This window comes from Chrysemys picta, chromosome 11 (genome assembly GCF_011386835.1).
Source record: "Chrysemys picta bellii isolate R12L10 chromosome 11, ASM1138683v2, whole genome shotgun sequence".
NCBI classification, from domain to species: Eukaryota; Metazoa; Chordata; order Testudines; family Emydidae; genus Chrysemys; species Chrysemys picta.
The window spans coordinates 5,214,999-5,240,639 of NC_088801.1; the positions used below are offsets into that span (position 1 = coordinate 5,214,999).

Here is a 25,641-nt window from a genome sequence, read left to right on the forward strand (position 1 = left end):
AGGTTCGGGGGGCTGTCTGTAAGCGAGGCCTGGCCTGTCTCCCAAGATCTGTGAGAGTGAGGGATCGTCCTTCAGGAGATCCTTGATGATGCGCTGGAGAGGTTTTAATTGGGGGCTGAAGGTGACGGCTAGTGGCGTTCTGTTACTATAGGACAGGCCCAACAAAGAAAGTAGGTGACTTCTGGGTACTCTTCTGGCTCTGTCAATCTGTTTCTTCACTTCAGTAGGTGGGTATTGTAGTTGTAAGAATGCTTTGATCGAGATCTTGTAGGTGTTTGGCTCTGTCTGAGGGGCTGGAGCAAATGCGGTTGTGTCTTAGAACTTGGCTGTAGACAATGGATCGTGTGGTGTGATCTGGATGAAAGCTGGAGGCATGTAGGTAAGTATAGCGGTCAGTAGGTTTCTGGTATAGGGTGGTGTTTATGTGACTATCGCTTATTAGCACTGTAGTGCCCAGGAAGTGGATCTCTTGTGTGGACTGGTCCAGGCTGAGGTTGATGGTGGGATGGAAATTGTTGAAATCATGGTGGAATTCCTCAAGGGCTTCTTTTCCATGGGTCCAGATGACGAAGATGTCATCAATCTAGTGCAAATAGAGTAAGGGCATTAGGGGATGAGAGCTAAGGAAGCATTGTTCTAAGTCAGCCATAAAAATGTTGGCATACTGTGGGGCCAGGCGGGTACCCATAGCAGTGCCGCTGACTTGAAGGTACACATTGTCCCCAAATGTATAATAGTTATGGGTGAGGACAAAATCACAAAGTTCAGCCACCAGGTTTGCCGTGACATTATCGGGGATATTGTTCCTGACAGCTTGTAGTCTATCTTTGTGTGGAATATTGGTGTAGAGGGCTTCTGCATCCATAGTGGCAAGGATGGTGTTTTCTGGAAGATCAGCAATGGATTGTAGTTTCCTCAGGAAGTCAGTGGTGTCTTGAAGATAACTAGGAGTGCTGGTAGCATAGGGCCTGAGGAGAGAGTCTACGTAGCCAGACAGTTCTGCTGTCAGGATGCCAATGCCTGAGATGATGGGGCATCCAGGATTTCCAGGTTTATGGATCTTGGGTAGCAGATAGAATACCCCTGGTTGGAGTTCTAGGGGTGTGTCTGTGCAGATTTGTTCTTGTGCTTTTTCAGGGAGTTTCTTGACCAGATGGTGTAGTTTCTTTTGGTAACCCTCAGTGGGATCAGAGGGTAAAGGCCTGTAGAATGTGGTATTAGAGAGCTGCCTGATTATCACTATAAAAGGTTTTTTTTTCCTCCTGCTAATAGCGGCTCACCTTAATAATTACTCTCATTACAGTTGATATGGCAACACCATTTTTTCATGTTCTGTGTGTGTGTGTGTGTGTGTGTGTATATATACAAAATACACCCCCACCACTCCCACAATACACTGGGGATGTGTTGTCTGTGATGACATGTATGATGGAATTTCTTTAGCCTGCATTTTTGATTACCTTATCTTATTGCCTTGAGTTGCAAGACATTTATATGGAGACTCATCTCTTCCTGGGACCACATTCTCTGTGTCTGGAAATGGTACAGGTGAGCACCCCAACCTATATGCATCTGTGATCAGGGTCTTTAGAGGTGCAGGGGTGGAGGAAGAATACTGTTATCCAAACATTCAGTGAGTCTGTCCACTAGTTTTGCAATTAAAGGATATGAGCTGGGACTACAATATGCATGTCCATATGAGCTCTCTCAGGGCAATACACGGACCTCAGCTAGCCTTGTAATGGGTGTAGGTGAAGTCTAGCTAGTAAATGCAAGGCAACATATGACCTGTTTGAGATACAGTCTCGATGTGATGGATTTATCTTGAAGCTAGAGATGATTATCTGGCTCTGTGGCTGAAATCTCTCCTCTGGAAGGTATGCCTTTGCTAATTTGGAGTCAATTATTGCTCCTATGACCTCTATCCTCTGCAAATGGTTGAGCAATAACTTTCTGTAGCTCACTATCAAGCTCAACTCCATGAACAGGTTGTGGATGATGTTTAGGTCTGTGGTGAGGTCCTCATGAGGCCTGTCTGATCAACTAATCATCTGGATGTAGACAGACATTAATTACTTGCCTCCAAGTGTGTGGCCACCAAGGCTCGGCATTGTGTGAAGACTCTTGGAGCCACAGAGAGCACAAATGACAGTATCTCGTACTGATGATTTGACCTTACTACAAAGTGCAGATGCTTCCTGTGGGCTTGATGGATCACAATATGGAAGTATGCATCCTTGAGGTCTAGAGCCACTAACCAGTCTTGTCTTGAGCCTATAAAGAAGGGATGGTGGAGGCTAGCATTATTACTAATTTTTTGTATTATCGTAGTGCTTAGGAGCCAGTCATGGAACAGGACCAATTGTGGTAGGTGCTGTACAAACAGAACAAATCTGAGACGTTTTATATAGTTCTTTAGTCCTTTCAGATCAAGGATAGGACAAACACCCCATCTCTTTTTGGAATAAGAAAATATCACAAGTAGAAACCTTTTTCCCTGACTTCCAGAGACGGTTCCCCTACGGTTTTTAGGCAAAACCGGGAAGCCACTTTTCAGTCAATTTTTGTGAGAAGGTTCCCTGAAGAACGATGGGGAAGGTGGTGGGTAGGACGCAGGGACTGGAATTGTTGAAAATAGTCTACTCTGTCTAGTCTGAGACTGGAATTTGAAGTGTTTCCATCTCAAGACCAGGGTATTGTTACCTAGTGATATCAGAGTGGCCCTGGAGTCCTTTAGAGAATGCAAAGCCTCATTTGTTCAATTGCTGAATAGGTCTGTGCACTCAAGGGCAAGTCATCTATGGTATTCTGTACTACTTTTGGTATACTGGATGCTTGGTGCCACAAAGCCTTCCTCATTGCAATGCCACAACCATGGACCAAGATATGGTGTCAGTGTAGAGATTGATGGGAGTGGTGGGGGGAGCAGGAGAGGTGAATGTGTGTCGCCTATGTTCCATGAGGCAATTAAATTATGGATGTGGTATCAACTTATGGGATAACCTGAATTGCTCATCATCTCCCAGGAGCCCATAATAATTTGACAGATTTTTGTCAGCAGACAATCTGTCATCAGTCACGAATGGTCTTTCATTCTATGATTTTTTTTTCCATATCACCCTGGGTATCAGAGGAATAGGGAAAGTGCATATATGAGGTCTTGATTCTGTGGTATGAGAAGGGATGTTTACAAGATGTCTAAGCTTGTACCTCCTCTAAAACAAAAGACTGGATACTTTGTGGTCTCTTTCGTGGTGAATAAATCTACAGTGGAATTTTCCTGCTGATGAAATAACGATCCTGTAGATCTCGTTGCCAGATGATAATGTAGTCGATAAGATGCCATTGTTTGGATGTTGGGTGCATCCATGATTTGTTTTTTGTCTGGTATCTGGAAAAAGCTATTTGTGATAGCTAATTGCTGCTTGGCACACTAATTAAAAGTTCCATTGCTTGTCTCCTTCCCAGTCCCATGCTGTCCAATGCCGGGCTGCCAGGTTATCACATTTCTTTCAACCTTGGCATTAGAGTTCCCCATGGTAATCTGCTTATCTGACACCAATGAAGATATAAGGTTTTTTTCTAAGTCACTGTAGAACTTTACTTTTCTCATCATCTGCATTTGTCATGGTAGGAGCATAAGTGCTGATGATAATAACATACCAGTTATGTTTCAATGGCAACTGTAGAACCATAAGCCGATCACGTATGCCGTTAGATAGACTTTCAACCTTGAAAGCAGTGGAGTTAGTTGCTAATGGCAAAGCCATTACTTGATTGTCATGGCTCTGAGCATGGACAACCTCAGCAGAAGAATGTGTACCATGCATTGATCTCTGTGAGTTGCCCTTTGTCAGCGAGTCTGGTTTCACTGGCATTGTTAACCCAATACCTGGTCAGTTCTGTTGCATTAAGTGCTGAGCCTCTCTCTGATTGGCTGGTGATAGGGTTGTTGCATAGAGTTCTAACTTTCCACAAAGCTATTATAATTGGTGTCGTAAGCTGCCGATATGCAGATTTGTGACTATGACCACCAGCATCAACACACCTGTTGCTTCACCACTCGCCCAGGACTGTAAAACTTTCCTCTGTCATCTGAACACACATGAGAGTTGTTCCCAGGGGCGATGGCTTGCATTGCACCATCCACACTGTTTACCTGTGCTCTATTGCATTGTTCGTTTTTCAATCTTTTTCATTTGTAGACCCCTAAAACGTTTCAAATGGAGGTGCGGACCCCTTCGGAAATCTTAGACATAGTCTGTGGATCCCCAGGGGTCCACAGACCACAGGTTGAGAACCACTGCTCTAGTGGCATGCACTGTCAGGGATTAGTGTGCATTCTATGGCCGTCAATGTGGAATTGTTCTGTGCACCCTCTATAGTAGTAGGTAACTGCTATGCCTGCATCTGCGTGCTGCGCTGTTGTAGAGTGTAATACTCTCATCTGCCATAGAAACCACTGAGCTCTTCACTACTAACCGTAACCAGGGGCATGATGGTGAATGTCAAGGCGTGTTCTGCACACTAGTGGTCCTGTTCACTACACCTATGGGGCCCTGTGCTGCTCTGAGTTCCCTTGCAGAATGGCATGCTAGGATCCAGTTACCAGTTGGTACCACTAGGGAGGTACTGCAAGGGTCTTTCCTTTGGAAAGGCTGTGTACCAGCAGGGAGGACTTGTATACTCTGCCTCCTTTTCACCTAAATGAGACTAGCTGGCAGCCAGAGATGATGATAGTAGAATCAATACATTGATCAGCGGTGCTAGATGCTTAACATAGGCCTGTGTCACTAACTGTGCCCTGGCACTAACCAACCAATCCATTAATTTTGTGTTAAACATTGTTATGCTCCTGGCTTGTTTAAAGAAATGCCAATTTCTTCAAGTTTCTGTATGTATGTATCCCATTCATGGTCAACATGTGCCCTCTGCACCAGCATTCCCGAAAGTTTTCTATAGTAGTGACTATTATGGGTTGCATGTGCACCCTAAATGCCTTTGTTTCCCCTCCTGAAGTCATAAAGGGCAGAATGACCCCAGCCGCCACTCAGTTTGTTCTGACTACCTCTTGACTGAGAGCTGGAACAACAGTGTTCCTTCTTCTGGTAGGCAGTTATAGTGTTGATAGTGTTTTTATTATAGTTACTGTAGTTATTTAGAGCTTCAGTTAGCCTGTTGAAAAAATAATTTATAGATTTAGTTTTAGTGAGCAAGTTAGTTGCTCAGTACTGATATTTGGCCATTCTGGCTGAGTCTTGGTCACTGGGATTGAAATCTTGTCCATCTAGAGGAGGGGTAATTGCCCTAAATGATGGACGTGACATATGCCTTTGTTTAGATGAGAGCCGTATCACCTCTGTGTGCAATTTGTAAATCTTTTCCAAAAAACACACACACAAAGCACGGGAGTCAAGACTGAAATTTTCTCACGGAGAAATCTGTCAGAGCAGTATCTGACCCAGAGGTGCCTCAAGGGTAGGAGATCTGAGCCCTTTCCACGTTAAGTCAGGCTTTCAGTGCTCCATCAAGGAGAGAGGTGGCTATGGGTGCCAGAGCATCATAAAGATCTCTCACCCTTTTATCAAAAGCTCTAAATCTTAGCATCAAGCACTGCCAGAGCAGTTAGACACACTAGCTGCTCATGGGAGAAAGAAGCATTGCACAGGTCATCTCTTGGCACAGCGAAGCAGTCACCAAGAAATTTAGCTAAATGGCATTGTTCCAGTTGGCACCACATGCAAACGTGACACCAAAACAGCAAACTCTGGCACTGACTAACTTGATGTACCACCTTAACAATCGTTTTCGTCAGTGGGTCACTCAGCATCACTCTCAATGCATGTGGCACTAGCACATTCAGTTCCAACTGTGAAAATGGTGATGCTTATTGCATTGGTGCTGTCTGAACTGGTGTCAGGTACTTTGGTGCTGAATGTGCTGGTGATAGGACTCAACTGGCCGTCCCTTTTACCACTCAGCTGATATCAATAACGTGTAGCTAGAATCTCCCCTGTTGGACATGTCTCCAATATCTGGCACACCTAAATCTTCCCTGGAGCATGAACCCAGGGTCCTGGTGGTCGCTGTGACTGTCTATAAATGACTTCAGTGATTATTTTACTAAACAAATTATAATGCACCCAAGGACAGCTCCATTATTGGAGTTTTCTTCTTTCTTCTCATTTGCTTCCTCCAGTACAGACGTATCATCAGAATAGCATTGCTTACACAAGTTCCACCCTGGAGTAGTGGACAGCTCAAGAAAGGCTCATTTTGAACTACAATATTTAGAAATCCCATATGAGAAACCCCCTTTGCTCCCTAGATGCCACCACTTTGCCCAATTTGCTTTATCTTAAACATGCCAGAATATCAAGTCATCCATCTGGTCTTCTCTCAAGACATGGTGATAAATCTCAGTGTGGTCTTCAAGTATCTAGCCTCTTGCCTTCAAGATAAATTACTTCAGAAACACTACAATTGAGCGAAGAAAAAGAGGCACACCATGTAGAATCATCTCCACAGAGATGTTTTTCATCTTCATCTCCAGATAAGACAATAGTGTGTTGTCAGTATCAGTGGTTATAAATGGTTTTAAGACTTTCCAGGAGCCCTTAGAGGATGGTTGACGTGATTGAAATTCCTCTGGAGGTGGTTTAGAAGAAGACTAACTTTTCAACATTCTTCAGCCATCTACACAAAATAGAGTAGCCTTACCTGTCAACTTGTGTGCTATGCCAGCATCTATGTCTGCAATTCCAGAACATGCTGACTGAAAATATCAGGTCCCACCTAAAAGGCTGAAGCTCTCAAAAACATATACTTGGAAGAATTTTTTTCATCTAGGTCACCTTCATCTCAATACTCAGTTGATTGATTCTTTAGCAGAGTAGTTTGTCTGTATCCAGCAGTTGACGCTTGTTTTTTACTTAAGTTGTAAGCTTTTGGGGGCCAGGGACAATGTTTGTGGTCTGTTTGTACAGTGCCTAGCACAATGGGGTTCTGGTCCATGACATAGACTTATAGGCACTACAGTAATTTGAATGAGAAAAATAATAAAAAGTACCATTTTAATCTTGCGTCTGACTGAGACTGATGCAGTAAATTTCTGTGTTGTACTAGTAACTTAAATGGATGGTGAAAGTTGGAATCTGCAACTGGGTTAAATGGTAAAATATTGTGTGATAACATATCTAGGACAAACATCACTTTTAATGTAAGCGTAAAGGCCATGAAATTCATGCATGACTATATTATTGATGACGCTGGTAGTGATGCCAATAGTAAAAGTTGTCCAGTGCTTCCCATTATTAAGACCCTGTTTTGAGTTGCTTATAACTTTGCCAAACTTTAACCTTTAAGGCTGAAATTTTCCATGCCAAGTGTTTGCCTCAAGCTGAATTTGTTTTGGAAAGTTTCAGCTAAAATGATCCAGGTGTTGGTTCTCAGAATGTTAGGGAACTTGAGACACTTGGGATCTGATTTGCAGAAGTGCTTAGCATTCGCAACTGAAGTCAGGAGCTGTGCTCTGAACCCGAAAAGAGCTAGGTAATATGAAAAATCAGGCCTTCCCTAGGCTTCTCAAATTGGGCATCTCTTTGCCTCGATTCCTCATGTAAAATGGGGATAATACCTTATCACTTCATAGATGTGTTGTGACGATAAATTAATGTTTGTAAAGAACTAAGATTCTAAAATAATATCCCCATAGAAAAGCCTTAATTTTGTATTCCGAGCAGGCTTTTAAGGATGTGCAGTAAATGATGCATGGGGCCACACTCTGAAAGAGGATAAAAATAAATATTGAATAGCTACCAATTCAGTGAGCATCATCCATCCTGTGCACTGATTGAGGCAGTAGTACTGTGGAAAAAATAGTAAGTGATTATATATTTAAAGATCATATCACAAATACAGGAGGGATTAAAGTTTCATAGGCAACCTTAATTTTGACATTTCCGAACTTGAGTACGTACTTCTGCAACCTTTAACACTCTTTTAACATCATTTATTTGGATGTGATAGCTGTTATAGTGGCACATCTATAGCTAACAACATTTATTTTATGAACACTTCCCATTCCAAAAACGCATTCAGCAAAACTGGAAGTATACAGTTCAGTTGCTACATCAGATTTTTATGTGAATGCACAAGCAAGTTTAGAATAATGTATCGGTCTAATAACTAGCTGTGTTGCAAGACATAAAAAAGTTATTTTTTCCTGGAAATTTGATTAAATGCTTAATGAAAAATTGTCTTGTCTTATCAGAATGTCCTGAAAAAGCTAATACTGCTAAAAATTACTTACGTTGAATTTTCCCTCTTTGTTCTGCATGTAATGTTCATTTGTTTTTAAAAGGTCAGAATAATAAATATAGCTTACAGTAATTAATATATAGTCTACAATAAGTATTCTTTACAGGTAGCATGTACAAGGAATTCATATTTCTGGCTTTCTTGCTCCCCCAAAATGGTAGACTTTCAACCCATCGTGGGTCATAGAACTTAAGCATAAATTGTAAAATTCTAGATACTGGATATTAAAGTGTGTACCCTGTACTTGAGACTCAGGTGCGTATGGAGGTGGGCTGTCAAAACTGTGTCTCAATCCACGAGCAAAATGTAGCTATTCATACTTAAATTATGGTAGTGAAACACTTTTTGTCCTAATTGTATGTAGCACTAAATGTATATAGGGAGTCAGATCTCAATTTTAATTTATATTCTTATTACTTATAAATTAATGTTCATAGATTATAAGCTCCTTGGGGGCAGGAATTGCCTTTTCAATAAGTAGGTGAACTTAGTTCATTCTGACTTTAGAGATGTTACCACTTTTAGTGCTATGCCTCATTTTAAGAATGGGGAATATGCTGCAATCAGTAATACTTCTAAAACCGGAAACAACTGTTGAAGTGTATTCACTTTGTTTGTACAGCATAGTGTAATTAGACCTCAGTTCTGACTGGTGTCTGAGTTCTTCTGTAATATAAATAAGTGGCTTACAATTCTTAAATGTTTGTTTTTGAAAAGGCCTGAGCTATGGCTTCTTGAAGAAATAAAATGAATGCACTGAAGCTTCTGCTACAGAAATACGGAGCTTTCGTTATATCATGTTTACCAAACCAAAGAAAATAGGTTGACTCTTCGGCCATAAGATTAAGTTAGAACTGGCAGTAGTGCCACCCAGTGAAAGTTTAAGCAGAAGATCTTCCAAGATCACCAGAAGGTAATGGCACCTTAGTTTAGACTGCCTTTAAAAACAGAAACAGAGCAGCAGTGCAAAAAAAAAAAACAAAAAAAACCCCACCCCCCAAAACCAGAAAAAAATAACATCGAAGGGCAAACAAACCAAAAAACCCTTTTAATATATGGGTATGGATTCTAGCATAGTAATCAATCACGATTTTAGTGAAGATAAAGATAAGCCCATTCAATATTTCCTTTAAGATCCTGTAATATGAGATCAGCATGCTGTTGAGTGACTTTCAAATGCATCAGAAATTAAGAAAGTAAAAATCCAAACTAAAAAAATAAAGTATGTTGTCCATTGCAGAAACTGAATGGGAAACATGTCTGTTTTGTAGACAGTGGTGGACACAGACAAATAGATCATGTCATACTTGGATATATAGTAAGAATTCCTTTCTGTAGAGTATTCTAAGATCTGGCAGTACTTATACAGAAATGTAGTGATCTTGCTTGTAAATCAGAGCCAAGAACAATGTTGGACTATTTTGTACTTGATAAAATTACAAATTCAATCAACGTAAAGAGTAAATGAGAACATTCTCACCTTGGCCACAAATGTTAGAGTTCAAACTTTGTCATACTAGATCACATGTATAATGTGGAAAAAAAATTAAGTCCAGACCAGTGATACATAAACTTAGTGCTTTAAAAGGGCCAATTTCACAAAACTGAGCCAAGTCAGCTGGGATGGAGCGCTTAATCAGAAAAATGTGAATGATAATTGGGAATTGTTTAAGAATACATTACTAGATGCTCAAAAAGCCACAGTCGATGGGGAAGGCTGTATTGGTTAAAAAAACAACAAAAAACTGATTTAGAGGGGAAATGAAGGCAGATAGAGCTCTGTCTGTATCTATCTACGTAAATATAACAAATGAAAGAAAGAGGAAGTAGATAGTAATGAATACGAATCAGACAATTGATAAGGGAAGATCCAGCAGGTTGAAAAAAGCTATTGTTATAGGCCTTTGTCTGACATTAATCCCAATCAAGAGAATGGCGTGGGTGATACGGCACTTAAAGAATTAAAGGAGAGTAATATAATGTATGCATACCAACATGGGTTCATGGAAAATAGATCCTGTCTAGCTTGTAATGTCATCAAAAACAGATACCAGGTGTGGTTGATGAAGGTAATAGTGTTAGTCTAATAGACTTAGACATTTGACTTGGTATTGAATACCTTTGATTAAAAAAACTAGAATGGTATAAAATTAACCTGGCACACAGTAAATGGATTAAAAGCTGGCATACAGATAAGTCTCAAAACATAATTGTAAATGGGAAAATCATCATCAGACAGAGGTATTTCCAGGGGGGTCCCACATAGATCAGTTCTTGGCCCTATGCTATTTAACATTTTTATTAATGACCAGGAAGAAAACATAAAATAACTGATAAATTTTGTCAAACACACACATTGGGGGAGTGGTAAATAATGAAGAGGACAGGTCACAGAGGCAGTGTCATCTGGTAAGCTGGGCGCAGGCAAAAAATATGCATTTTAATATGGCCAAATGTAACTATATACAGCTAGGAACAAAGAGTGTAGGCCGGGGTGAGCAGACTACGGCTCACGGGCTGCATCCGACCCGTCAGACCTTTTAATCCAGCCCTCGAGCTCCTGCCGGGGAGCAGAGTCGGGTCCGCGCGGCTCCCAGAAGCAGTGGCATGTCCCCCCTCCGGCTCCTACGCGTAGGGGGCGTGGCAGCTAGGGGGCTCTGCATGCAGCCCTTGCCCCAAGCGCTGGCTCTGCAGCTCCTATTGGCCAGGAATTGTGGCCAATGGGAGCTGCAGGGGCAGTACCTGTGGACAGGGCAGCGCGCAGAGCCACCTGGCTGTGACTCTGCGTAGGAGCTGGAGGGGGGACATGCCGCTGCTTCCAGGAGCTGGTTGAGGTAAGTGCCGCCTGGAGCCTGCACCCCGACCTCCTCCCTTGCCCCAGCCCTGATCCCCCTCCCGCCCTCTGAACCCCTCAGTCCCAGCCTGGAGCACCCTTCTGCTCCCCAAACCCCTCATCCCCAGCCCCACCCCAGAGTCTGTACCCCCAACTGGAGCCCTCACCCCCTCCTGAATTCCAACCCGCAATTTTGTGAGCATTCATGGCCCGCCATACAATTTCCATACCCAGATATGGCCCTCAAGCCAAAAAGTTTGCCCACTCCTAGTGTAGGCCATACTTAATGAGCCACTCTATCCTGGGAATTAGTGATTCTGAAAAGAGTTGGGAGTCATGAGTAAGCAACTGAACATGAGCTCTCAATGTGGTGATGTGGGGCCAAAAGGGCTAATGTAATCTTTGGATGCATACATAAGGGAGACCTGAATAGGAGTAGAGAGGTTATTTTACCTCTAGGTGTGTCACTGGTGTGACTGCTACTGGAATACTGTGTCCTGCTCTATTCACAATTCAAGCAGGATGTTCAACTGGAGAGGGTTCAGAGATGAGCCATGAGAATGATTAAAGAATTAGAAAACATGCCTTATAGTGATAGACTCGAGGAGCTCTATGTATTTAGTGTAACAAAGAGAAGGTTAAGGGGTGACTTATTGCAATCTATAAGTATCTACATTGGGAACAAATATTTAATAATGGGCTGTAAATAAAACAGCTGATTCTCATTTAAATTAAGGCTCTTTTACATCACTCTGGCCACAATCCTTCTCCAAACCTTAGTTATCCACCTCTTGCTTGGCCACTGTTACCTTCCGTTCTGGCATCCTTGCATATGAGTACTCTACCCTTTTCCAATATAACCAAAATGCAGTTGCTAGTTTTCTTCTTTGTCTGCCATTCTTACCACAACACCCTCTCCTTGAAATACCTTCCTGGGTATCCTCTGTCTCAAATCACGCTGCCTGTCCTTGTCTGCTATAATCTCATCTCAGCTTCATTTCTGGTCTTGTCATCTTTCTTTCTCTTTTGCTCCCTATGCTCCTTCCAGTCCTATGTCTCTTTACTCCCAGTTCTTTCTATTTCAAATCCTGCTAATACCTTTGACACTTTCATTGTTGACGAGATGGGATATAATCTATTTTTTTTTAAGTGCATGGGGGGGTTAATTTAGCAGCACAGTTGGCAGGGAAATATAGCTTTTCAGCGGAGTATAGAACATATTTTTGGTGCTTTAATATAACAAAATTACATAACTAATTAAAATAGGTGACATTTATTAAAAGGACCCAGTTTCCATTTCAGGGAAGTTGAAACAAATAACGAGCAAAATGGTGGGTTTTTTTTTTTTTTTTAAAGAACAGTATAACAAATTGATAGAGCTTTTATGGGACTCCTCCAAAGTGTGGAACAAAATCCTGTGGCATCTAAGCACTACTACAAACATTTCATTGTATATCAGACATTAAAATTATTTTTGAAAAATATTAGAATCATAGAATATCAGGGTTGGAAGGGACCTCAGGAGGTCATCTAGTCCAACCCCGTGCTCAAAGCAGGACCAATCCCCAACTAAATCGTCCCAGCCAGGGCTTCGTCAAGCCACCATTCAAATGTAACTTTCCATCTGAGGGGTGAGAAGGAGAGAACCATACATGGTAGTCATGTCACCTAATGAACTCCTGGAAGGTGATCAGATACCGATGAGTAGAGCTGGATAAAGGCAATCCAGGCCCCCGTGGCAACTTGCGACAGGAGTCCCCCTTATTTACGCCCGTGTTCCTTCCCCCACGTGGATGGGGTGGTGGTCCGTTTCATTTCCCAGAGGCAGAAGCATGAACCCCTCCTCCTTCCAGGAGCTTCCTCCCCTTGGAAACAAGGGCTGAAGAAGGTATCCCTTCTCCTCCCATGGAGAGGCAGAGTGCCAGCAGGGGGCATCACCCAGTATTTAGGGTGTATCTGCTTGGTTAGGTGGACCAGGACAGTCCTGCTGCACTCTTTCCCCCTCTTGCCAGACACACACAGTTCTCTGCTGGAATGGTGTTGTCTGGGGCCCCCAGAGCAGTAGGTCTTGGAGGTAACATCCCACTGAAGCGCATGGGGAAGCTCACACAATTCTGAGCTACTGTTTTAGGCTGTCAGTAGATGTAAGACATTGTGTTTGCTATGTTTGAGTCATGTTTTCATGTTTTCAAGCTTTTCTTCACCACCATCCGGACTATCAACTTATTTTTTTAGAAAATGAAAGCTGAGCTTTTGATGATAACACTGGAATGCTAGATGTGGGCCTATAGTGGCTATGTCTTACGGCTTGTCTACATTGGCAATTAACAGCGCTGCAACTTTCTCACTCGGGGGTGTGAAAAAACACACCCCTGAGTGCAGCAAGTTGCAGCGCTGTAAAGCGCCAATGTAAACGGTGCCCCAGCGCTGCGCAGCGACCACACACGGCACGTTAAAGTGCTGCTAGCATTGCCAGTGTAGACTAGCCCGAAATCTTGTCCTGGTGATGGACATGGTGTCAAAACCTGAATAGAATAGAACTAATCATTGCTTCAGATTGATAGGCTCTTGTTAAAGGGACATTAGCAGTTAGAAACCACTTTAAATTTTTGTTAAAATATTCTACATGCTCTTAAGTCAACATGCCAACTTTTGTAGTTTTACTGTAACAATTTCTTATTTGTAAAAATGTCTCTTTCCTCTTTTGGTATACAAAAGACTAGCCACATAAACAAGGGAAACTAACACCACAGGGGAACTAATGAAACAAAGTATCAACAAATGCACAATTAAACTGAAAGTGAAGGTATTTTCTCTAATCTTTGCTGCAATAATCATAGGTGTCCTTGGGAGGATGGGGGGGAAGGTAAATGTTCAGATACAAATGTGTTTTTAAAGTTGACGGTGCCCCTCTATCTTTGGTGTAATTTCTTGCACCCCCATAGTGGGTGGGAGTGTGATAAAGTACAAAATTATGTGCTCCGGGACTCATCTGGGTCTGTATTTTAGGAGTGTTAGGTTGAACTTTGAATATATTTTCCCCTTCTGTAGCATAAGCTTTTAAAATAACTATGAGCATGTTCTGCTGTTGCAGGATTTGTTGGATACTGCTATATCTGAATTCAGAGACTGTGTTTAACACCATCTTCTATAAGTGCTGAGAATCTTAATAAAAAAAGTGACAAATTTTGAGTGCAGTTGTTACATGTAAAAAATGATTATTTATCATACAGTAATTGTGGGTTTTTAAAATGTGTTGTACATATATAGATTCCATTCCTGGAAACTCAAACAAGACTCTAATGATCTTGATAGCACCAGCTTGGCTCAGGCAATTCTGGTACCCAGCCTTCATGAGACTTTCAATTTAGCCTCCAATAACATTGCCAGTGAGTCTAAACGTTGTCTTCCTGAACAAGGAACATCTAGCATCCAAACTTGGCCTCTCTACTTCGCACATTCTGGATGCTGATTCTAGAGATATCCAAAACATTCTCCTACAAAATGGAAAGGATGTTACAAGGGTCACATACGCTGCAAAGTGGAAAAGTTCTCCTTACTGGCAGAGCAACATCATATTTCTCCAACAGCAGCAACCATTCCTAAATACCTGGACTACGTAATGTTGTTAAAAAGATCAGGGCTTAAGTGGATCTCAGGTTATATTAAGATATGTTATCAGTTAGCTAGTTTAGATCCACCAGATCAAGTTAGGGCTTATTTCACTTGAGCTCAGGCAGTTTTTCAGAATTGTTCTCATCTCAGAAATATGTATAGCAGCTACTTGGGGATCAGTTCATACTTTCTCAAAACACCGTTTGTTGATAGGAGCATCTAGACTGAATGTCTTCTTTGGCAGAGCTGTTTTACAGGTTTACTGTTCGTGGGCCATAAAGAGTGATATATGTATGGCAAGCATTCAAAGAAGAAAAGTTACTTACTTTACAGTAACTGGTTCTTTAAGATGTGTTTTCCACATGTATATTCCACAACCCATCCTCCATGCCCATTTCTACAGAGTCTTACAACACCTAGATTCTGTATTGGTGAAAAAATGGTGAGGTTGGTTACCTCCTCTATGCCCTTTGTGCTCTTGGGGAGGATGGACACCAATGGATGCTGCTGGCCAAATGATTCTGATCTCAAGTGCATGGAGTGCATATGTACCAAAAGTGGAATCTATATGGACAAATGCTCAAAGAAGATACAAACATGCTTACCATTATAATTTTAAGGATTCTTATCCGATTTTGCTGAGCTCCATGCTTTAATCTCTAAATTAGGAGGGCAAGTTTTAATGGCTATAAAGAGTTACAAGAGCATAGTCTCTTCTTCCTGCCCCATTTCAGTAGCTCTATAGTTCGTAAAGGCCTGACTTACACTCCCCATTCTCCTTCTAGAACCTATGGTGTTGTGATACTTGCTCTAGCAGAAAGGATCAAGGGGCTATTCCCTTCAGAGCTCCTTAACACTACTCTTTGCAGTGACCATAGTCTTTTGCTGCCAGGGAGAATGGCACCTAGAGAGTAATTACTTTCCCCATTGCCTAAAGGACATAGTCCCTCTGTGTTTCAAAGTCTCTTCTTGGCATCTGAACTCTGATCCCACCGAGCTGAGTGATTTAAAAGTAGGCAGTTGTACGGAAGCAAGCTATTTTCAGTTTGTATAGAAACTTCCTAATTAAATAACTTTTTCTTTTCATTTAAAGAAAAAAAATTTTGTGCCTTAAATGTTGCCAGATGCTTTAGTAAATTAAAAGGAAAAATGTGTGGATGTCTTTCTGTGTGCTTGATCCTGTAACATAAACCACTGCACATGTGCCTGGCATCATTGAAGTCAGTGGGAGGCCACAAGTGGAAGAGTGTCTGTGCTTGCCAGTTCTGTTTCCAGGGTTGAAGTCTGTTCTTGTTTTATTTGTACTATTGGAGCACCGAAGAACGGGACACAGTTGTGCTAAGTGATATACAGACATAGATCAATTAGGAAGTGTGCTTTTCTGATTTTTTCTCATGATCCTAGCGTGGTTTAAGATATGGTGATAACTATACTTTGCATACTTTGCCACGACTCTTTTTTTGGATTGTTTACATTATTACTATTATCCTATCTTGGCTTTCTCTACAGCTTTTATCTTGGGCTGTAAGGTGACTGGGGGATTCTGAATGTATGAATATATAGTGTATGTAAACAGTTGACCTGGAACTTTTCCGACTATTGAGAGTCAAAGGTAGTCCTTTTTGTTTTTAGGATGATTTCCTCTTCATGTGTGACAAGGATTAGGGTTTGGCTATAAATTCTAGTGCCATCATACTTCATTTGTCTGAGTGCTTTGACTAGATGTGTCTCTATTCAGTGATCATTTGCATTTTTTTCCTTATAAATTGTGTGTAAATATCTTTAAAAGAAATTGAGAAATGTAAATACAAATACTTGTGTATAGTCACATAATATCTGCAAGTTAGCACATTGCATATACTAAGAAATTCGTTCTGAAAATATTATATTTGTGCAGTGGGGACCAAATTAAGGTGAACCATAAATCTGAATTTCCTGACTCTAGACCAAAAAAAAAAAAAAAGTCTTGATTATAATGTGTGTGGAGGAACACCTTGTTCCCTCTTGTGGGAGGGGATCCAGGAGGAAGAAAATCCAGCAGAATTCTTTTTTGGAGAAACTTGGAGATAATGAGTTGTTGAACCTTCTGCCAAATCTTGGCATTTGTTATCAATTCACTCCATTTAATACCTAGTATTTTCCTTAGGCATTTGCTGTCATAGGCATTTATACAGCTGTCTATACTTCAGTGCAGTGATCCCCAAACTGTACGGCATGCCTCCCTAGGGGGACACAAGAACATTCAGGGGTGTGTGGCAGGGCCCAGGCCAGCCCCCATGGGGGATGACGGATGCCCCCCCAACTTAGCTCTGCTCCCCACCTCAGCTCCTGGCCCCACCCTCAACCCCCGGCTGCAGCTTCTCTCTCAGCCCTGGCCCCGCTCCCATCCCTAGCTGCGGCCCCAGTCTCGGCCCCCTTACTCCTGTCTGCGGCTTAAGCCCCCCCTAGGGTGACCAGATGTCCTGATTTCATAGGGACAGTCCCGAGTTTTGGGTCTTTTTCTTATATAGGCTCCTATTACCCCCCCACTCCCTTTCACTCTTGCTGTCTGGTCACCCTAGCCCCCACCCCCCAGGGTCACAGCCTTGGTCCCAACTATGGGTGCGGACAGTGGTAAGGTGTGGGGGGGAGGGGCACAACATGAAAAGTTTGGGGTCATTGCTCTAGTGAATTTTCAGCTTTCACATCCATTTGTTGAGGCAGAAATAACTGAAATGAAGATTCATAATTTGGTCTTTAAATTGTAGTTGTTATGTTAGATTAAAACTTCGCGTTTCAGACCTGGTTTAAAACTCTCAAGAAATATAGGAGTTAGTGAAAATAGTTATACTTCACATGTAAAATTTTTTACACTTTAAACCTTTACTCTTAAGTTTTCAGTACTTACGTGTTTTTTAATTGTTTTTCTCTTTAGAAAATAAATGAATGCTAATGGGACAGCCATTTCCCTGAAGTTCAGGTTTTCAGGCTGGCTGCCATGATGGGTAAGTTACCTATAAGTGGAATCCAATTAAACTGTTACTTTGGCTTAATTCCTAGTGAAAAGAACAAGACCACTTATGTAATTAACATTTTTATTATGGAAGTGCATGTCATGGCTTTGATAGTTGTATATGAAAAAAATTGCAAATTGTTGACAAAATTACAGCACTTGCTCTGTGGATATAGAATAAATGTAAAAGAAATTGAAATATGTTAAAGTATGGAAATATGCTGTTCGAATACACAACGTTCACTCCTTAATGACACCATGGGGGGCAAAATCTTTCTTCAAAAATTATTTTAATCTAATCTGAGACTACAAGCACTCAAATGCCTTAATCATAAGCACATTTGATGCCTAGTTTCACTACAGGGTGGCATTAAGGCTGTCTAGGTGTCCTCACTATGCATTTCTGTACCTCAAAATGTTTAGATATTTTGTTACATTTAACCTGAATTTTTGGGGTTTATGATGCTTAGTTTTTGGAATAATTACACCATCCCAATTTTAACCAAAATACTGATATGTACTCTCAACCATAACTCTATTTTAGTGTATTCTTTGTCTGGGAGTTATGATATAACTGATTTTTGTGAGAGTGTTAGTCCTAGTCTGGTACTTTAAAAAAATTAATGAGCCAGGATTGTTTAAGAATATAGTGCTCTTCATGCTGCTAATGTTTCTGCACACACTGAAATTTGTAAGTACAGGGATTTTGTCAAATTATAACCTGTATTAGATGTTAAATTGCATTTAATGTCCTCAAGCTAAAACTTAATTTCTTATTTTTATCAAATACAGTGGTCTAGCATGCTTCTTCTTTATAAGTAGGGCCCCTACCAAATTCACAGTCCATTTTGATCAATTTCATGGCCGGAGGCAACAGAGGGTCCTGTGGCACCTTTAAGACTAACAGAAGGAGGGTTTTAAAATTGGTCAATTTAATGTTTTCAGATATTTACATCTAGAAATTTCATGGCGTTGTAACCATGAGGTTCCTGACCCAAAAGAGGGTTGTGGGGGGTTGCAAAGCTGATGTAGGGCAGTTGCGGGATTGCCACCCTCACTTCTTTATTGCCTTAAGAGCTGGGCTTTGAAGGCAGCAGTCACAGAGTTTCCTGCAGCTGGGGGAGATTCTTGGAGGTGGGTCTGATCTCCCCAGTGCTGCTGGAAGTGCCCCTGCCATTCACCTGGCTCCAGCTGCTAGTCTTCCGGGTTGGTGAGGGATGGGATTACTTCTTCCCCTGCACAGCCACTCTCAAGGGGAGATCATACCCATGGAGCCCTGAAAATACATGGATATCAGCTTTATATCCATGGATATCCACATCTGCAGATGTGTATATCCTTGGACCATTTTTGCGGATAGCAGTGTGGCTGCAGATACAAATTATGTATCCGCACAGGGCTATGACGGTAAGAGCCGGGTGGGCAGCTGTGAGGAACACAGCGCAGACCCTCCACCTGCCCTTGGCGGGGTTTTGAGGGGCAGGGACACGGACAGGGGGCTGCTTGGGACCCCTATCCAGGGCAGGTGGAGGGTCCGCCACAGCTTCCCACAGCTGCCTGCCCGGCTCTTACTGTGGCCGGGCTGTGGGAAAGAGGCACCCCTCTTTCTCCCCCCCCCATTCCCCTCCCATAGCCAGGTCAGGGAGAGATGTGCTGTGGGGAGCCTGGGTCCCTCCACCTGCCCTGGGTGGGAGGCCCGTGTCCCTGCCCCCGGCCCGTGTCCCTGCTCCCAGGGCTCCGACCCAGGGCAGGTGGAGGGACTTAGGCTTCCCACAGCTGCCAGCACAACTCTCCCCAGTGCGGCTCCGACTGGGGGAGGTGGGCGGTGGTTCATGGCACGAGGCAGCTGTGGGGAGCTGCGGTGGACCTTTCACCTGTCGCAGGTAGTCTGCTCCTCATGCCTGATCTGCGCCACTTCCTTAGTAGCTGGTAGGGGAACCCAGGCCCACTCTCTACACTGTTTTCCAGTCCAGGAACCCTCAACCGAGCAGCTCTGGGCTTTTACTCTTCCAGTCCTTACTGCTCCTTCCCTGGACTGCTTCCTACTCAGTCCATGCAGCTTCTTGCTCTTCCCCTTTGTGTCAGGGAGTACAACTGCCAGTTTCCTCTCTTACAACCTACCAACTTCCTCTCTATATAGACCAGCTGAGCTCCTCCCCCAAACTGAACTTCATCTGCAATTAGGCCCTAGCACTCCCTATGTTTCCTCCAGGTGCGGCCTAAGGTTAATTGGTCTAATTTACCTTTTCAGGCCTTGTGTGGGGTGGACACCCCATCACACTTGGTATTCTTCTTTGAGTGGTGTCCCTAGGGGTGCTCCACTTCAGGACTGTGTGCCCATTCATGTGCTTTTGATGGGAGATTTTTGGGAACAGTGCTTGTTCAGCCCGTGCATGCGCCCTACTCATCCTTGTGCCCCATACCAAGGACGTATAGGGCTGCCCAGGCAAACTGCCCTCAGTTCCTTCTCAACCGCCTTCGGCTTGAAGCAGAACATCAACCCATGCCCACTTTTCTCAATTTCTAGTATAGTTTTAGTTTAATAGTTTGTCATTCCCCTTTTGTTCAATTTTCCCGACTGAGGGTTGATTCTGAACTTCTGCTTTGGGGTATGGCAAGGTCCCGAGGCTTTAAGGTCTCTCCTGCCAGCAAGCTATCCCAATCAATGACCACCATTCTTGGTTCCTCTGCTATTTGGGAGACACCCATCTCCCCCAAGAAGTGTAAAATTTGCTCCTCCTTCAAAAGCAGATCTTGGGAAAACAGGGAGATCAAATGAGAGAGTAAGCCCTAAGACTAGCTTCTGACCCAGGCTCTGAGAACTCTTCTGCACACAGGCCTCCGAGTACTCTTCATGCCTCGTAGACTTCAGGATCCCGGTCGCCAAGAGTCTCAAAGGATCCGTGCGTTGCTACCCTGTCTGCCTCCGAGTCTTGGTGACCGGCTCAGGAGAGGCAGCACCTGTATTGATGGCTGCAGTAAAGAGAGCTTCATTTCTAAATCTCTGGGTATCAACAAGAAAAGTAGGAATACTAGATGGCTTAAGAAATCTTGGTCATCACCTAAGAAGTAAAGAACAAAATTGTCAGACACACAGATGAACATAATTTGTTGGGGAATAGTTAACATGGTTTTTGTAAAGGGAAATCATGTCTCACCAATCTACTAGAGTTCTTTGAGGGGGTCAACAAGCATGTTGACACCTCACACAATTGTATTGTCATCATCACCTGATAAAGCTGTACTACCTCCCCCACCTTCCATGGCAGATGACTTCAGCCTGATACTTGAATTGTTTGGAGTAGTGATGTCTAGGGATGGCCTTGTTAAGTTGTAGTGATGCAAATAGAAAAATATTATTAGTGCAGAAGTTTTATCCATCGGTGATTACTAACAAAAATGAGGGAGAGACGCTTCCTTGAAAAGTGGGAGTTTATTAATTTCTTTCATTTTAAATATGATTTAGAATGTTCCTAATTCTAGGAATGGAAGGCTCCTCTAGGTGTAGCTGTTTCGGTATCAAGACTGTAAACTAGATTTAAATTATTTGAACGTATCGAATCATCATCCTTCATCCCACACAAACTCTTGGGTAGCTCATTACTGCTAATGGCTAATGATAGCTACATTTTTAACATCTTTGGTTGTGTGCAGACCTTTACAATTGTGGTGTTACTGCACTCATATGGTACTGTTATCAATATTTTATGACCATTCTTGCGGTACTAAAGACAGGAAATGGTATTTTTGAACTTGCCAGTCTTTTTATCTTTAAATGAATTTACCATAACTTGTTTTTTATTTTTGAGTTCAGTTTGATCAATGAGCAAGAATAGATAATTAATATTTATTTAGAGCTCTGTGAATCTCAAAAATGTGTCCTTTCCACCAACAGAAATTGGTCCAATAAAAGATATTACCTTACCTCCCTTGTCTAACTAATTTTAGGCATTCATGGCCAAAGGTCTTTGGATAATTTAAAAAAATAAAAATCTGGATTATATTTACTGTTTACATTAAACAGTCGTTCATGCCTTATACAAGTTTGTATTTTATTCTTTTCAACCATTTTTAGTGTTCAGCATAAACTACAGCTTAAAAGGACCGTGACAGTGAAATATTGAGCTGCTGTAAATCCCAGTACAAGTTATTTTAAAGAAGAGAGAAGTTAGCTAGATGAACATGGAATCACTGTTATTCACAGATCTTCCTTTCCTTGTGTAAGGTGATGTTGGCATAAATGAACAGTATCAGTAGCAAATCCTATAGCTGAGGAATCACTATATTTGTCGGTGACATCTGACTTAGCCCTGACACCTCTTCAAGTGAGAGCATGTTATTCTTGCTTGCTTCCCACTTCTGCAAAATTAACATTATAACAAAATTGCATTTCACAAGAATGCTTGTCAAGGATCATAAAATTGAATCTTTGAACCTGGCGTTCATTTATGCATAGGACCAATGCAGCCATTAATATTTAACTTTGATAACCTAATAGAGTTCTTCTACAGGGCTGACTACAGTGAATGGCATTCTATTAAAACATTAGAAACTCAGGTGTTTCACCTTTTGAAGGACTGATGGGATCATTTATACAGTTGCTTGACTTTGTATTGTCCTCAAAGGAGGGTTATGCATATTTAAAATGTGTTTCCAAGAAGAACTAAGTTTTAATATATGTAACTGTTCTCACCCAGGCTTTCCCTGCTGTGCAAATGGCTTTAGTCATATGGAATATAAAGTCATGCGCTTACATAATCCATTTAAGCAGTTCTCTAGATTCTAGTGGGAGCTCTTCACCACCTATCTACATGAACTTTGCAGTAGAATTTGTCCTGAAGCTTGCTAATTAGTCCAGCATTTAGAAAATCTAGAGAGGAGTTATTCATTATATCACCATTTAATATTTTTTGTGCGTGAGTAGTGGGATATTATTTCTTTCCTTTCACCTTCAAGTGTAGATTTATCCTTGGACACATTTGGAGTAAACTACAGGCCAATGTACATAGGAGCAACCCCTGTGGTGTGGAGTTGAAGTAATGAAGGGTACGTTTCCCAGCCACCCCTCAAAACCTCCAAACACTTTACTGTCCAATGTTTGTCCATCTTAATGTGGCTGTAGGACTAATTCTGACTTTTGGACACCTCTAATTAGAAGAGACCTTCGCTACTGAACACTTGCTGATTGCTCTCAATGTCGTTTTTACATTAGGTTCACTCTTCCAGCACTGCAACTGCAGCATTCTAAGGCAAAGGGGGGCAAGCAAGGATTCAATCAGCAAGTGTTCAGTAGCAAAAGTCTCTTCTAATTAGAGTCCAATGCGTTGCTTTTTCAATATCCCTGAGTTCTACTGGTTTAGGCTGGGGAAGAATGATACCCAGAGTAAATCCTTACTTTGGCCTTTCTGTGCTACAAACAAGGACTACCATAATAGTGCATCTTTACAAGTTGAAGATCTAATTTTTTTCTCACATTTTTCTAAGACTTTCACATGAAACAGCCTTTGAAACCCTTTTTCCTAGTTACAATCTGCAGTTGTATCAAGGTGAATTGAATTGTCAGTCCTAATTTGTTGGGAAGCTGCTTTAAATTTTTGAAAAAAATTAAAATTTAAGTACTTTAACAACAAAAGTTGTTTATTTCCTTAAGCCCTGCTTATGATGTTACTTCCTGGAAACAAATTAAATGAAGAATATGTTTGTAATTGCAACATGCTAGCCACAGCATCTTTTATTTTTTATTAAGCTAATTGTGATGAATGTGTGCCTTTTCTTAAGTTTTTAGGAAACATGTTTATTTTCCTAGTCAATTTTGAAATGCAGCTTTCAAGTGAAACAATGATTTGAACTTCTAAATGTCCTATTTTTGATGTGTTTTTTTTTTATTATTTTTTTTAAACAGATGATCAGTCTTTGAATTCAATCGAGCAGCAAGCTTTGAATTCAATCATGCAGGATTTGGCTGTCCTTCATAAGGCTAGTCGTCCTGCATTGCCAGTACAAGAAACAGGAAAACCAAAATCATCTTCACCCAAAAAACAGGTAATTTTCAGCATTCTTGTCTAACACAATGAACAATGTATATCATACTGTGACTTCTGTAATTTTCCAATTGCAAAACTAAAGTCAGGGTTAATTGAGTGATTCTAATCTCCCGTGGATGCTGCATATTTTTGAAATTGGTTACAAAAATGAAGAGTAGTGTTTCAGGACACATTCTAAACACATGCACACTAAATGTATCTGGTAAAGTAAAGCATCCACTTCCTACTCCCTAATTGATTTTTTAAAGTCAATAATCAGAGAGTTACACTAATTGTCAAGATCTCACTTTGGTTTGGATCACAGTCTTTTTTGCTGACTTGTTTTAGGATTTTTATTTTAAAAGCAAAGTTTGCTCCATCCCTTCTTTGAATTGTTTCTTTAGACTGAATTTAGTCATATACAACTGAATTGGACTATCCAGGTATTTAAATTGTCATATTAAAGGATGTTTGCAGTGGGGGAAATACATAGAGAAGGTATGAAAGATTTTTTCCATTTATTCGAAATACCAGGTCTTGTGAACTGTGTTTTTCCCCAGAGACTGTATGGGCAGCTGGAGAACTAGTGGAGATTGTGATATTGCAAAAGAGAATTGATAAAGCTGAACAATTGGGTTGGGGGAGGAGCTTTTAGTCATAATGTTAAAATTTTATATTTATTTTGAAAAATAATATTCAGGGCTTCTGTGAGCTTCATAAAGAAGCAAAAAGCCACAGTTTTTCGCCTTCGTACAGTAGGTCACATTCTGCACATTCTGTATAAGGGCATGTGAATAGCATTGCTCATGATAATAATCCCATGGAATTAAATGGATGTTTATTGGATTGCGCCCTGAATTGGTGGTCTATCAAGACATTTGAATTTTTACATGTATTTGTCTATTAATCTATTTTATCTTCAGTATTTGGAAGAAGGGGGGGATCATTCCTTATTGGTGGCTTAAAAGCCTTAGATATTCCACTTGTAATAAACGAGGAATTGTGATTGGAATTCTCCGTTTATGAGCATAAATTTGATGATGTTGGTATTACTGAAACCCGATGGGTTGATTCACACAATTGGAATGTTAAAATGATAATACCGATTTAGGAAGGATTCAGCGGGCAAAAAGGGAGGAGGAGTGGCGCTCTGTCATAAATGGCATTATCTGTTTCTGAGTCACTGATAACTTGGAAGAAAATGATCTTGAATGCTTATGGATCAATATCCTAACAGATAAAGCACAAGATGGGGTACTAGTTGGTGTCTGCTATAGTCCTCCCAATCACACTAGGGACCAGGATGACAACCTCCATATGTACCTATTTACAATGTGTAGGGGAAAGAACTGTGTGATCATGGGGAACTTCAGTTTGAGTGACGTGCTGGAGTTCTCATGCTGCCCGTATCAAAACAGTCTTGGAATTCCTAAACATTATAGATGACAGTTTCCGAACTCAAAAAGTGTTGCAGCCAATATGGGGGTAATTCTTTCTTAGACCTTGTCCTAACAGATAAAGAGGAACTGATTACAAAACTAAAAATTAATGGTAGCTTAGATACAAGCTTGTATCATAATATGCAAGCAGAATAAAGTCCAAACCAGTAATAGGTGTACTTGGTGCTTTAACAGGTGCTTTCACAAAGCTGAAAACAATTATCAGCCAAATCAGCTGGGAGGAAGAATTTAATCAGAAAAAATGTGAATGATAATTGTGAATAATTTAACACCTTACTAGCTGCCCAGAGAGTCATAATCAAGGAAGAAGGCTCTAGTGGTTAAAAAAAACTGACCTGGGTTAGAGGGGAAGTGAAGGCAGCTGTAAAGTGTGTGCATATATTAAGATATAAAACAAGT

General features: G+C 41.3%; 1 protein-coding gene across 1 annotated transcript in view; it reads left to right on the forward strand.

Annotated features, from left to right (window-relative positions):
- The first annotated feature begins 1,453 nt into the window (after positions 1 to 1,453).
- Positions 1,454 to 25,641, forward strand: part of MAP3K2 (mitogen-activated protein kinase kinase kinase 2) — a 70,988-nt gene continuing 46,800 nt past the window's right edge. The window contains 3 exon segments of the mRNA XM_065561419.1: positions 1,454 to 1,548; positions 17,682 to 17,751; positions 23,662 to 23,801. Coding sequence (XP_065417491.1) covers positions 17,745 to 17,751; positions 23,662 to 23,801 — 147 coding nt within the window. The 5' untranslated portion in view covers positions 1,454 to 1,548; positions 17,682 to 17,744.